The sequence below is a fragment of the Pipistrellus kuhlii genome, unplaced genomic scaffold (genome assembly GCF_014108245.1).
Source record: "Pipistrellus kuhlii isolate mPipKuh1 unplaced genomic scaffold, mPipKuh1.p scaffold_m20_p_36, whole genome shotgun sequence".
NCBI lineage: Eukaryota > Metazoa > Chordata > Mammalia > Chiroptera > Vespertilionidae > Pipistrellus > Pipistrellus kuhlii.
In genome coordinates, this window is record NW_023425536.1 from 4,085,229 (window position 1) to 4,098,509 (window position 13,281).

At 51.2% G+C, this 13,281-nt stretch overlaps 1 protein-coding gene across 3 annotated transcripts in view; it reads left to right on the forward strand.

Annotated features, from left to right (window-relative positions):
* Nucleotides 1-13,281, forward strand: part of SLC35D2 (solute carrier family 35 member D2) — a 70,656-nt gene that overhangs the window by 45,566 nt on the left and 11,809 nt on the right. The window contains exons 9-10 of one of the 3 annotated variants that reach the window (XM_045570730.1): nt 5,824-5,891; nt 11,772-13,281. The exon at nt 11,772-13,281 is cut by the window's right edge and continues 1,419 nt beyond it. The exons of 1 other annotated variant lie outside the window; for it this stretch is intronic. In XM_045570730.1, coding sequence (XP_045426686.1) covers nt 5,824-5,891; nt 11,772-12,018 — 315 coding nt within the window. In that variant the 3' untranslated portion in view covers nt 12,019-13,281. The remainder of the gene's footprint in view (nt 1-5,823; nt 5,892-11,771) is intronic. One more of the 3 variants, XM_036461343.2, reaches the window with a different exon arrangement.

Genomic DNA, 13,281 nt, shown 5'->3' on the forward strand with positions numbered 1-13,281 from the left:
ACCTCGGTCATGGGCATTTAAAACCCAGGCAAAGGAGAGAGAATGACTGAACGAGCTCAGGGGCCCACCCAGCTTCCACGCTGCCTGGCATCTTCCTATTCACCTGGCATGTCTCTCCGTGCTCCCCCCCCCCCCCCCCCAATACTTTAAAGCAAGTTCCAGACACCCTGCCCGTTGTCTCGCACCCCGGCCCGGTGTTTACGTCGGGAGGAGGTATTTCCTTTGGGTGTCGGTGCTGCACACCAGCGCGGGCAGGAGTGCAGGAGGCCCCTGGAGGGAGGGGGGCTGCGCTCAGGGGGTGTGACCAGGACAGCGGCCGCGGGGTGCCCGCCCTGCCCGCCCTCCAGGAGCGCTGCCTGCACCTTCAGCAGACGGTTAAGTTCAGGTGAGACCCTAGGTGCTGGGCAAACCCTCCTCCATGGCCTGAGCCAGCCCTGCTGCGGCGTTATCCCCCGCGGTGCTGGGCTGCAGTGGGTCTGAGAGGACGGCAGCCGTCCTGGAGCTGGCTCAGCGGCGCGGCGGGGGGCTGGGGTGGGAGGGGGTCGCTCAGGCTGGGGGCACCCCGTCCCGGCTCAGCGGCGGGGGACGCTCAGGCTGGGGGCACCCCGTCCCGGCTCAGCGGCGGGGGACGCTCAGGCTGGGGGCACCCCGTCCCGGCTCAGCGGCGGGGGGCGCTCAGGCTGGGGGCACCCCGTCCCGGCTCAGCGGCGGGGGGCGCTCAGGCTGGGGGCACCCCGTCCCGGCTCAGCGGCGGGGGGCGCTCAGGCTGGGGGCACCCCGTCCCGGCTCAGCGGCGGGGGGCGCTCAGGCTGGGGGCACCCCGTCCCGGCTCAGCGGCGGGGGGCGCTCAGGCTGGGGGCACCCCGTCCCGGCTCAGCGGCGGGGGGCGCTCAGGCTGGGGGCACCCCGTCCCGGCTCAGCGGCGGGGGGCGCTCAGGCTGGGAGGCACCCCGTCCCGGCTCAGCGGCGGGGGGTGCTCAGGCTGGGAGGCAGGCCCACCGCTGTCCTTCAGGGCGGGAAGGCCGCGGGCTTCCAGGGCCTCCTGGGCTGATGGCAGGCCCCATGCTGTTTCTGAGACTCCGGTCTCACCTGTCTCACCGCACAGTTCCTCCCGGGAAACCCGGGACAGCAGGGGGCTGGGCAGGGCCTCCTGTGAGAGAGCCTCGAAGGCGGGTTTCTTCCTCCCACGCTGGGCCAGGACACGCTTCCCCAGTGGCCGTTTCCCCCGGGGCTGCCTCCTGTCAGAGGCAACAGCCTTGTTCATGTTTCTTTCCAAAACGGCCCCCCACCCAGCTTTCCCGCAGGCTGCCTGGCGCGGGGCTCCCTGCATTCAGGTGTGCAGAGCCGGGAGGAGAGCACCCCCCCGCCCCCCAGGAGCAGGCCGGGCGGGGAGCACAGTCACCCCCAGCGGCCGGGCTGAGCCATGGACAGCGGAGAGGGGCAGCCTCGGGGGAGGTTTGTCCCAGGTCCCAGGTCCCACCTCGCAGCTGGTCCCATGTCGTCGCCACGGAAACGCGTTTTCCCTGAGAAGCCCCCGGGTCCACCTGGGAAGTCTGACAGGTGCCGTCTCAGGCCGGTTCAGAGAGGGCCTGGGTTTCTCTCTCCAAGTGGAAATCTAGACATTCCTAGAAACTCGCCCAGCACCCGGCTGGAAGGAAAAGCATCCTTCCCCGTAGGAGCCGTGCTATGAGGGCACCGCGGCCAGAAGCCGAGTCTCAGGGGCCTGCAGATCGGAGCGGGCTGGACAGTGTGTGCGGCCTTCCCTGCTCCCCGCCTCAGTGTGTGCTCCACCAGGGACAGTGTGTGCGGCCTTCCCTGCTCCCCGCCTCAGCCTGTGCTCCACCAGGGACAGTGTGTGCGGCCTTCCCTGCTCCCCGCCTCAGCCTGTGCTCCACCAGGGAGAGTGTGTGCGGCCTTCTCTGCTCCCCGCCTCAGCCTGTGCTCCACCAGGGACAGTGTGTGCGGCCTTCTCTGCTCCCCGCCTCAGCCTGTGCTCCACCAGGGAGAGTGTGCGGCCTTCTCTGCTCCCCGCCTCAGCGTGTGCTCCAGCAGGGAGAGTGTGCGGCCTTCTCTGCTCCCCGCCTCAGCCTGTGCTCCACCAGGGAGAGTGTGCGGCCTTCTCTGCTCCCCGCCTCAGCGTGTGCTCCACCAGGGAGAGTGTGCGGCCTTCTCTGCTCCCGCCTCAGCCTGTGCTCCAGGCCAGGGACAGTGTGTGCGGCCTTCCCTGCTCCCGCCTCAGCCTGTGCTCCACCAGGGACAGTGTGTGCGGCCTTCCCTGCTCCCGCCTCAGCGTGTGCTCCACCAGGGAGAGTGTGCGGCCTTCTCTGCTCCCCGCCTCAGCCTGTGCTCCACCAGGGAGAGTGTGCGGCCTTCTCTGCTCCCCGCCTCAGCCTGTGCTCCAGGCCAGGGACAGTGTGCGCGGCCTTCTCTGCTCCCCGCCTCAGCCTGTGCTCCAGGCCAGGGACAGTGTGCGCGGCCTTCCCTGCTCCCGCCTCAGCCTGTGCTTCCACCAGGGACAGTGTGCGCGGCCTTCCCTGCTCCCGCCTCAGCCTGTGCTTCCACCAGGGACAGTGTGCGCGGCCTTCTCTGCTCCCCGCCTCAGCCTGTGCTTCCACCAGGGACAGTGTGCTCGGCCTTCTCTGCTCCCCGCCTCAGCCTGTGCTCCAGGCCAGGGACAGTGTGTGCGGCCTTCCCTGCTCCCCGCCTCAGCGTGTGCTCCGGGCCAGGGAAGGCCTCGAGGGGGGGTTTCCTCCTCCCCCAGCTGGGCCAGGACACGCTTCTCCCATGGCCGTTTCCACCGGGCTGCCTCCTGTCAGAGGGTGAGCAGACACAGGAGAGGAGGCGTTTCTGTCAGAGGCCTGTGCGCCCCACGTCAAAGGCACTGCACTTGCCCCGTGGGGTTTTACCAGGAGCTGATCCATGAGCTAGACCACATGTCAGCTTCCGTTGTCGGTGGAAGGAGCACGTGCTGAGTCCGTTTCCTGGCTGGCTGGAGAGGGTCCGTGGTGTGTGTGGGGGGGAGGGGAGGGAGGGGGAGATGGTGGGGGGTGGAGATTGGGGGGGACGGCGGTGAGCCGCTGTGTGGGGTCGCTCCTGGGCCTGGACTTCACAGGCAGTAGGTCTGCCAATAGCAGCGACTGTTCAGATTGGGCCTCTGTGAGAACTCTCAGTGGGTGAGCTTTCTTTAGTCATTTGAATCAAAGTACTTACTTTTTTTTTTTTTTAAATATATTTTATTGATTTTGTATGGAGAGGAAGGGAGAGAGATAGAGAGCTAGAAACGTCGATGAGAGAGAGTCATCGATCAGCTGCCTCTTGCACACCCCCTACTGGGGATATGCCCGCAACCAAGGTACATGCCCTTGACCGGAATCGAACCCGGGACCCTTCAGTCCCCAAGCCGACGCTCTATCCATTGAGCCAAACCGGTCTCGGCGTACTTACTTATTTTTAAAAAATGGTTTAAAAAATTTGAAATTATAGTTGACACACAATACTGTATTAGTTCAGGTGTACAATGTATTGATTAGACACTTATGTTTATGTGGCTTAAGAAGTGGTCACCTGGGGAAGTCCGGTGTCCGCGCCCTGACACCGGCTGACACGGTCTGTGGTTATCACCATATTACTGACTGCGTCCCCCTGGCTGCACTTCCGTTCCTGTGCTGGCTGCCTGGCCACGTGCCAAGAACAGTTAGTGTGCTACAGGTGATGAATAGGGATAAGTATGCTTTCTTATGGTCAAAAGTTTTTAAATGCAAATGAAAAGGATTCATATACCAACATATTTTTTACAGCAATAATAAGTGTAAAGGAAGAAGTACTTTATTGTTATTCATGAATTGTTTTCTCTGTTTTAAATGTCATGCTATCTTGTGTTGTTGTTGTTGTTGTTGTCTTTTTTAATATATTTTATTGATTTTTTTTAAAGTGAGGAAGGGAGAGGGATATAGAGCTAGAAACATCGATGAGAGAGGAACGTCGACCAGCTGCCTCCGGCACACCCCCCACTGGGGATGTGCTCACAACCAATGTACATGCCCTTGACCGGAATCGAATCTGGGACCTCTCAGTCCATAGGCCAACGCTCTACCTATTAAGCCAAACCGGTTTCAGCTTGTGTTGTTTTTTTAAAAATGCTACCCACACAGCCTCATCATTATGGGAGAAACAAAACCAAAACCTGTCAAACTTCCAGCTGGCAAAGAACCCCGATGTTGTGATTCATGAACATTTCTCCATCGCCCTTGGTCATGTGGCTTCAGGAATATATAGTGTTCACTTACTGTTGACACATGTACCGCCATTCTTGGAGTAGGTCAGTGTTAGTTTGGGGAGTATGGTTCCTCCTGTTCCCAACTGTATCTGACGTTCAGACGCAGAGAGCCGTTCGTAGTTTCTGTTTGGTTCTGATCTTAGTCCTGGCGTCAGCCATGGGGATGGTTTCTGCCCCTTTGATCAGCCTGGGGCTTGCCAGTCACTATGACAGGTTTGTGTTCACTGCATATTTTTCTTTCACAAGTAAGGACTTTTTGAAAAAATGTTTTAAGACGGAGACTTTCAAACCTATGCAGAAGTAGAGAGAAGAGTATAACAATCCCCATGCATCCAGCAACCAGTTTCAGAAATTATCAACATTTAATGTGTGTCTTTTTTTCTTTTTTTCTTTTTTTAATCCTCGTCAGAGGAAACATTTTCCATTGATTTCCAGGAGGGGAGAGAGAAAGAAAGACATCGACGTGAGAGAGACACATTGATGGTGCACTGACCAAGGCTGGAAACCTGCCACCTGGTACATGCCCTTGACCAGGAATCAAACTCCTGATCCTTTGGTCCTCAGGCTGGTGCGCTAACTGCTGAGCCAAACTGTGCATCTTTTTATAATATAAGAGAGGTGGGCAAAGCATTACTAATGAGATAATGGCGCAGTGAAGTGTGACAAGGTTGTAGTAATCAGACGAGAGAATTCCATTTAATTGGTTTAAACAGTTTGAATTATAAACTTAAGAAGGATTTAAATAATTTTAAACATAAAATTATTAAAACTTGGCTAATAGTATTGCTTCACAGAAAGTGAATAGAACTTACATTTAATCATGTTATTCAGTAATACTTAGGTATAGTCTTGAGTCACCTTAAAATTATTTTTGGAGGCAGGCAAGAGACAAATCATGAATCAAATACTCCTTTTTATTGTCACCTGACATTTGAAGGGGGTTGATTTTATTTTCTTAGCTGGGGACTAAGAGCAGAAAGCGTGTCTTAAACTTCTCTGTCCTCTGACTACTCAATCCAAGTACTTGATTGCTTTTTAAACAGCAAATAGTTGTTTATTTGTTTGTGATACTTCCTAAGCATTTGCAAGTTCTTGAAAACTTAAAGGTTTCTTAAGTTCATAATTAATAATTAATGCCAGTATTCTTAACTTTATAATAAACTTTCTTCTAAGGTTATTTTATAGAAAGTAAACCTAACCTGACTTTGTGACTACAATTTTAGTGAAGATTTAATGATAACCATAGCAACATAACTACCCTTTTGTCCTTGTCACCTGCAAGATTCTAAACAATTTCATTAAATCCTCAGATCAATCTTTTGAGGATGTTTTAAGAAAATAATCTTTACTTTGTAAAATGAACCTGAGGTTTTAGGGAAGAAGAGTAATTTGCCCAATCTCACGTAATAGGTACTGCCTAGGATTTAAAAATATATATATTTTTTCTCTTTGGGAACTTGGTTCATGTACTAAATAAAATGCACAATTTGGTGAAACCAGTGGATCTAAACTGTAACATTATTAATCTAATCATTCGTTTTCTTCAGGCTACTGAATTCAACCAATGGAAGAATGTTCTATTTATCATACAGTTTCTTCTTTCCTGTTTTTTGGGGTAAGAAACCATAGATGAGTACAAGTTTGGTCTATGGCTCCTCTTGACAGGTAATACAAAACAATATACATTCTCTCTGTTCTGTCAAAATTCCTTTGTTTCAGCTTCTCCAGCTTTCTCTGGAAAGTACCCCTGCAGCAGAGGAGTGTCCTGGGACCCATGTCACATGTCACAGTCCATTGATAGGCAACATGATATTTGGGATGAAGTTAGCTGACCTGTCAGATTCCGTACTGTGTTTGTCTCTGTCACAAAGTCCTATGTTTTCCAAGCTCCACCCCACATACAAATGACAACCATTTTCTGTAGTGCTGTACCTGCTGTGTTCAGGGAAATTTCTGAGAGATGACAAGGTCTAATGTTGTCTAATAATTTTAGGCTTTTGTTCTTAAAAAGTTTCTTACGAATATTCTCCTGTTAGAGCCATGCAGCCGTATCTCTCTTTTCTCCTCCTCCTCCTCCTCCTCCTCCTCCTCCTCCTCCTCCTCCTCCTCCTCCTCCTCCTCCTCCTCCTCTTTCTACTTCTTCTTCTTATGTTCCCTGAACTTGAAAATTTTCAGGAACAAGTAATACATGCAACAAATAATCCAAACCTGCGAAAGAATGCCGGGGGCAGGCAGCCACCCTCCCTCCCTCATCCTCCTCCATCTGTCCGCTGTCCCTGCTCCCCCCCTCTCCCCGACCTCCCTCTCCTCAACAGCGGCCGCCGCCCCCCCCCCCCCCCATACAGCCCCGCGGGGTTCCCCTGCAGAGACAAGCACTGATTGAAGTCTTTGGAGCATGCTTCCAGGGCTGGGCTCCATGTGGATACAAGCACCTGTGTCTTCTCCCACACACAAGGGTTTTTGCCTGAGTCTCAGGGAGTTACTTATCAAAAAGCTTTTCCTGCGAAGAAAGATGAATTTCCCTTATTTTTTTTTTTTAACTGTGAATGCTGCCATTTTAATTATGCGTATCTGAAGAAAGGTAACTCATGATCTCTTTGATCAGCACTCAATTTTCAAACTGGGTTTTAATTGCATAATACGGCCACATACAGTAAAAATATTTATGTAGGCCCTAGCCAGTTTGGCTCAGTGGATAGGCATTGGCCTGCGAACTCAAGGGTCCCAGGTTCAATTCCGGTCAGGGGCATGTGCCTAGCATGTTGGAGTGAGTAGTGGCTGTGGTGAGAGGGGGAAGCGCGTGGCAGACAGTGACTGTTGGGGCGAATTACTGAAGTCCTGGGGCATACGAAGGCACACTTTATAGAGGAAAAAGGAAACAGTTGGGAAGGATGGCAAAAAGCCATTGGTAAGGAATAAAGGCAATGAGGGCATGTGCCAGGGGCTAGGGGAGGCTTGGGGAAGGTCAATAGGGGGGAAAAAAGGAGACATGTGCTGCTACTAGAAACAGTAAATACCAGGCAGGTGTGAAAGATGAGGAAAAACGCGGCTCAACAAACCACTCTTCCCTCATGCCAGGGTCTCAGGAGTCATAAGAGCCCGTCCCCAGCCGGCGCACGACGAACGCTGGTTTCGAGCCTGGCACCCCGGCTAGAAGCCGCCCGGAACACCAAATTGGCCAATGAGGGGAGAGGCGGGGCACCGAGACGGCCTAGGTCGCCAAATGGGCCCACCGCAGCCACTGAGTGGGCCTGGCCAAGCTAGCCTGGAGCATTTGGCTTCATAGGAGATCTGGTGGAGCCCGCGATGATTTGCACGGAGAGCACTAGGAGTGTTCTCGTGCGCCAAGCCTTTAAAGGGGGCCAGTTCAATAATTTTTACAGTTAGAGCGACATAGCTTACGCTTCCACATGACCTGGCTTCTTACAGCGCCGCATCACAGAACACCTCCTATCGTTGCGCTTTATGGAAGGTGTCTTTGATCACGTAAAACCCTATATATTGTTCTAGTTTTACCGTCCCGGCATGTCCTAGAAACCGCGGTGTAAAACCGCGGTGTCTTGTGGGTGCAGTATGCAAAAGACAGGGCAGACGCAGCCCCGCCCCCCGGCACGCAGGGCGAGGGGCGGGGCCGCCGCGGGCACCCTGCGCTCCTCTCGGGCACGGAAGGGCCGCGGGGGCGGGAGGTGGCGGAGGCGGGGAGGAGGCCGGAGGCGGCTGGGAGCCGCCCTCCGGGGCCCGCGGGCCCTGAGGGCGCGACTCGAGGCGGCCAGTGGGAGCACGCGGCCCCCAGAGCCCCGGGCCCGGACCCGGCGGCGGCGGCCCTGCCCCCGCGCTCGGACCCGCATCCCCAACCTAAACCCCAACCCGCTCTTCCACGCGCGCGATCGGCTCTTCCACGCGCTCTTGTTCACGATGGTTAGGCATTGGCCTGTGGACTCAAGGGTCCCAGGTTTGATTCCAGTCAGGGGCGTGTGCCTTGCTTGTGGGCACACCCCCAGTGGGAGGTGTGCGGGAGGCAGCTGATCCATGTTTCTCTCTCACTGATGTTTCTAACTCTTTCTCTCTGTAAAAATCAATAAAATATATATAAAATATTTATGTATAGCCTCCAGTTCAGTAATTCTCTCTGTAGCTGTGTCTGACTTAATGTTTAGCCTGATGATGGAGTTTTTTATTTAAACAGTTTTATGTTTTATTTGTCCAAGTTCACAGCCTTTCCAAACTTCTCATTCTTTCATTGGCAGTCCTTGTGACTGCACCTATTATTTCCTTAAGTGTCATGTGCGTAGCTATTCTATGCTCTGTGTCTCATGAATCAACATCCACAGTTCTTGAGAATCTAAATGTGTACTTTATTGACTGACTGTAGTTTGTGACTGTTATTATGGTCTTCTTTCTCGTGTGCTTGATGACTTGTGATTGTGAGTCTGTTGCATAATCTTAATCAGGCCTATTGGCTGAGATTGGGAATTTGAGAAACTTGCCTATAGGAACAAATCGATTTTGCTCCAGCTGATTGCCCCTGACCTGGACACTTGAGGCTTTTTTGAGGGCCTGAGTATGAGGGCTACTGTGGTCCGCCCCCCCCGAGTTTGGCCCAGGGTTCAGTTTCAGACAGTGCCGTTCTGCTCTGACTGACCCTGCCCCACTGTCTTCGCCCTGACTGTTGCCTGGCCCTGATTGCTTACTACTCTGCTCCAGTTCCTCCTCTTTCAAAGGAGTGACTTTTAATGACCTCGTGTGCCTCTTTCAAGACCATCAATCTCCCCAATAATGTGTTCTTTCCAGGCATTGGTGGTTCTCAAGGGGAGAGAGAGTACTAAGTACTCAAAGTGCTGAGGCAGCCATTGTTGGAAGCATAAGTTAGTAAAATATTTGTGGTTTTCCCAGTTGTTGCCTGAGAACACTTAACTGCAGAAATAGTCTACAAAGTCATGTTGTGAGTTACCATTATCAAACCATTGTTTTTCCCTTTCCAATTAAAAAAAAAAATCAACCTATATCAATACAAACTCAGACCAGTGCCTTTCTACTGCCTCAGCCCATTCAGCTGTGAGCAGCAGAGCCAAGTTTCCAAGGCTTTTCTCATCCTATATAATAAAACCCTAATATGCAAATCAACCAAATGGTGGAACGACTGGTTGCTATGCTGTGCACTGACCACCAGGGGGTAGATGCTCAACCTAGGAGCTGCCCTCTGGTGGGCTCACAGCTAGAGGCTCAGTGGAGCTGGCGGGAGCCTCTCCCACCTCCATGGCAGGGGATGTCCAACTGCTGGCTTAGGCCGCTCCCCCCAAGCTGGCAGCTGAACACCCCCCAGGAGTCCTGGACTGTGAGAGAGTGCAGGCTGGGTTGAGGCACTCCCTTCCCCTTCCTCCCACAATGCACGGATGTGGTGCACCAGGCTTCTAGTGTTATTACAAACTTGAAGAGATACTTTTTTCACCTGTACTTTACTACGTGAGCATCCCATGAAGGGAATCAAGAAGTGAGCCCTCTGGAGGAGCCATCCTGTAAGTGCTGTGGCCTGCGGAGCTGGGTGGGAGCTGCCACTTTCTGGGGCTTGACCCCATCTGTGTACAGTTCCATATACCGCCCCCCCCCTCATTTAATAATGTGGAAACAAATACTCTCCTGTGAAAAGTTTTTAGTATACTATTTTATCAGTACTCACTTTGCAAATGAAAATGTCCCAAATCATAGTAATTATAAATAAATTATTAGTAAAAATGATGAAATCATTAACATTTCAGATTTCACCCAACTTTAAGAATGAAAACTTGGTAGGCCACAGTTTTGTTAAGTGCCGTATTTTTCGGACCATAAGAAGCACCGGACCATAAGACGCACCAGTTTTTAGAGAAGGGAAATGAAGAAAAAAAGATTCTGAAACAAATAGTGTCCTAAAATATTTTATGTGCATTAAAACCCAACACCACAGTCATAAACACATGTAATCAACCCTGTAAAGTAAACAGCAGCATTTAGAACCATTTTAGAGCTGGGCAAGCACACAGAGACCACACAGAGCCGGGCAAGTAAAAAAAACTTTTTTTTTAAAGTATATGTGTAGGCTATATTTGGACCATAAGACGCAGGGACTTTTTTCCCCCACCCCCCGACTTCTGGGGGGAAAAAAGTGCGTCTTATGGTCCGAAAAATACGGTAGGTCTTTTGAGGAACTAAAATCATCACATTCCAGCAGCTCCGTGTCTGAACTCTGGGATCAGATGATCTGTGTATCAATGGTGGCTTTGCCACTTATCATCAATGGTTCTTGGTTAAGTTATTTAACCTTGTCGAGCCTCAGTTTCCTTACCTCTGATCTGGGAACAATGAGCTAAACTTTAGCTGCTAAAATATCTGATTTATAAGGTGAGGTTCTGTGAACTGAATGAGTAAAGAGCACACTGCTAAACACATACAGAATTGCTCAATAAGTGTTATATATTGTTAATATTTCTGTTTCTTGAGGCCAGCCTGTTCAGTTTGGCTGTCCTCTCTCTCTCTAATCCTCACCTGAGAATATGTTTTGATTTATTTTAGAGGAAGGGAAAGAGAGAAAAACACTGATCAGTTGTCTCCTCTACGTACCCCAACCGGGGATCGAACCCACAACCTAGGTAGGTGTTCTGCCCAGAAATCGACCTGCTACTTATGGGACAATGCTCCAACCAACTGTGGCATGCAGGCAGGGCTTGCTGTCCTCTGTTCACGGGGACAGATTTGGGTCTACCTCAGCATGGGTTTGAGAGTTTTCTTCCGTGGTGTATGCTTCACTCCAGGGTCCAGTGCTCATTCTGAAGCTGCTCTGAATACCAGCCATGTCCCGACCAGTGGGAGATCAATGTGGGGGCGAGGAGGCACCTAGAAAAAAATGATAGAGGACAGGAGACACGAAGAAATGGAGGCAAGACAAAGTTCTGATCAAGCCTCAAACTTTATTTTTTGAAATGGCAGTATATATACAGCAGGAACAAAGTGGGGCAGGGTTGCCTACGCAGAGGGGTCTTTGGCAGTGTATAATTGGTTTAGGCACTGAGTGACAAGGTGGTAAAGTATCTGGCAACACAGGATTGGCTAACTGCCAGGGTGGCGTAACATTCCAAGGTATAACTTTTCAAGGATGGGCTAGCTATGGGGGAGGATCAGGAAGGGGAAGTTGCAGAGATGCTAAGCGGCAGGTTAATCTTAGCTTCTGGCCAAACCCTCAGGGCACCACATAACTTCTGCTAGAAGGAACTTAATTCTATTTGCTCAAGACGGAGTTGCTTGTCTCAACTCTGATGGCTCCTAACACAGTCAGAGCAGCCTCAGAATGTTTTGAATTTCTATATATGCTTGTGCATGGGATGGTAACCAGCAGCAGGTTGTATCAATGAGCTTCCGGCTCATTGATACCAGCCACCAGCACCTGCTCCCTCCAGAGCAGCTTCCATTTCAGCCTGGAGGGTTTTCCAGAACCCTGCTTCCTGCAGTTTCTCACTCGCAGGACTGGGATGGCCCATTGCTTCTCTGCCGTGGTAGAAACGACTGAGCCTCTGAGAGTGTCCTTTGGTTCCAGACAACTGGCGCCGGGCTCGGCTGTCCCTCCTCTCAGGTCCCCGCTCAGGGAGCATCCACCCCGGAGCCCGAGGCCTCGGACCCTCAGCCTTCTACTCACAGTCACTGCGCTCACGTTTGCTTTTCAAACTTCCCCAACCACTGAACCTCTATTCCAAGTTGAAAGTAAATTTTAAAAATTAGAACACTTTAAAACTGTGATTTAAAAGCCAATGAAATGGTGAGAAGCAGGGACTTTTCTTTGGAGTTATGGTGAAGGACTCAGCCTTAAGACATGCTATTTGTAATCAGGCGTTTGCAAATACAGCGTAGGATGGGGTGAAAGGTGTCAGGGAGACAAGCTGGATTGTGGGAGCGAAGGTTGTAAAGCACAAACTGGAAGTAAGCTGACCAGCTGGATTTTAAAAGCTGGTTCTGTAGGTCTTTTTAATCTTGCCGAGAAATGACAGGTTCCGGCTCATTGATACCAGCCACTGGCACCTGCTCCCAGGCCTGAGGGAGGTTATCCTAACCTGTGTCTGCCCCTTTAACCCCAAGGAAGCAGTAATGTATTTCTTAATAAAAACACAAAAGCATCAGATTTCCCTACTCAGGAGATAAAAGGTGTTCTGTTCTTTGAACTGTCATGGGTACTGGCAAGATGCAGCACAGGAGGGAACAGGACGCTGTGGATTGCTGGGCCCTGGGACGACAGAGCTTTGGAGGTGGCAGATATTCCCATAATCCTCCAGCAAACAAATCTTTGGGTGTGACCGATGCTCTAGGACAGTGGTCGGCAGACTCATTAGTCAACAGCGGCAAACCGTGGCTTTCGAGCCGCAGTTTGCCGACTACTGCTCTAGGAAGACGGGTCCATTCATCCCATGGCCAGTGTCCTCACACATCATAGAGGCCTGGGGTCAGAGAGTTCTACCAGAGATGGCAAGATGAGAATGCTAGACATTCTTTGAAACCCGGAATTACAGAACAGTAATGTTCTGTACCATTGTGGTCAGTGCAAGGAGTGTTAAAGTGCCTTTTATTATCTGAACATCTGTTTTGAATTTCTATATATGCTTGTGCATGGGATGGTAACCAGCAGTAGGTTGTAAATGAGGTTATTTGAGTTCTGTTTGTGATGGCCACCAGGGTGCCAGACAGGCTTGGGTAAATATTTCTGTGTGTGTGTGTGTGTGTGTGTGTGTGTGTGTGTGTGATTTGCAGAAACAGGTTCTGGTCCAGGGCTGTCTGCACGGGCACCTCTATCCCTTGGGCATAGCTGGCATCTGCTATCTAAATAGATATGTATCATATATGTGCTATTACTTTTCAAGTATACATAGATTATATGCGATTTAAAAATGCAGAATGGCAAAAAGCTTCTGAGTATTTTCAGTGCTTTTATTAATAAATATATCTTAGCATTTTATTCAACCACAGGTGCCAAAATAAAAACTGTC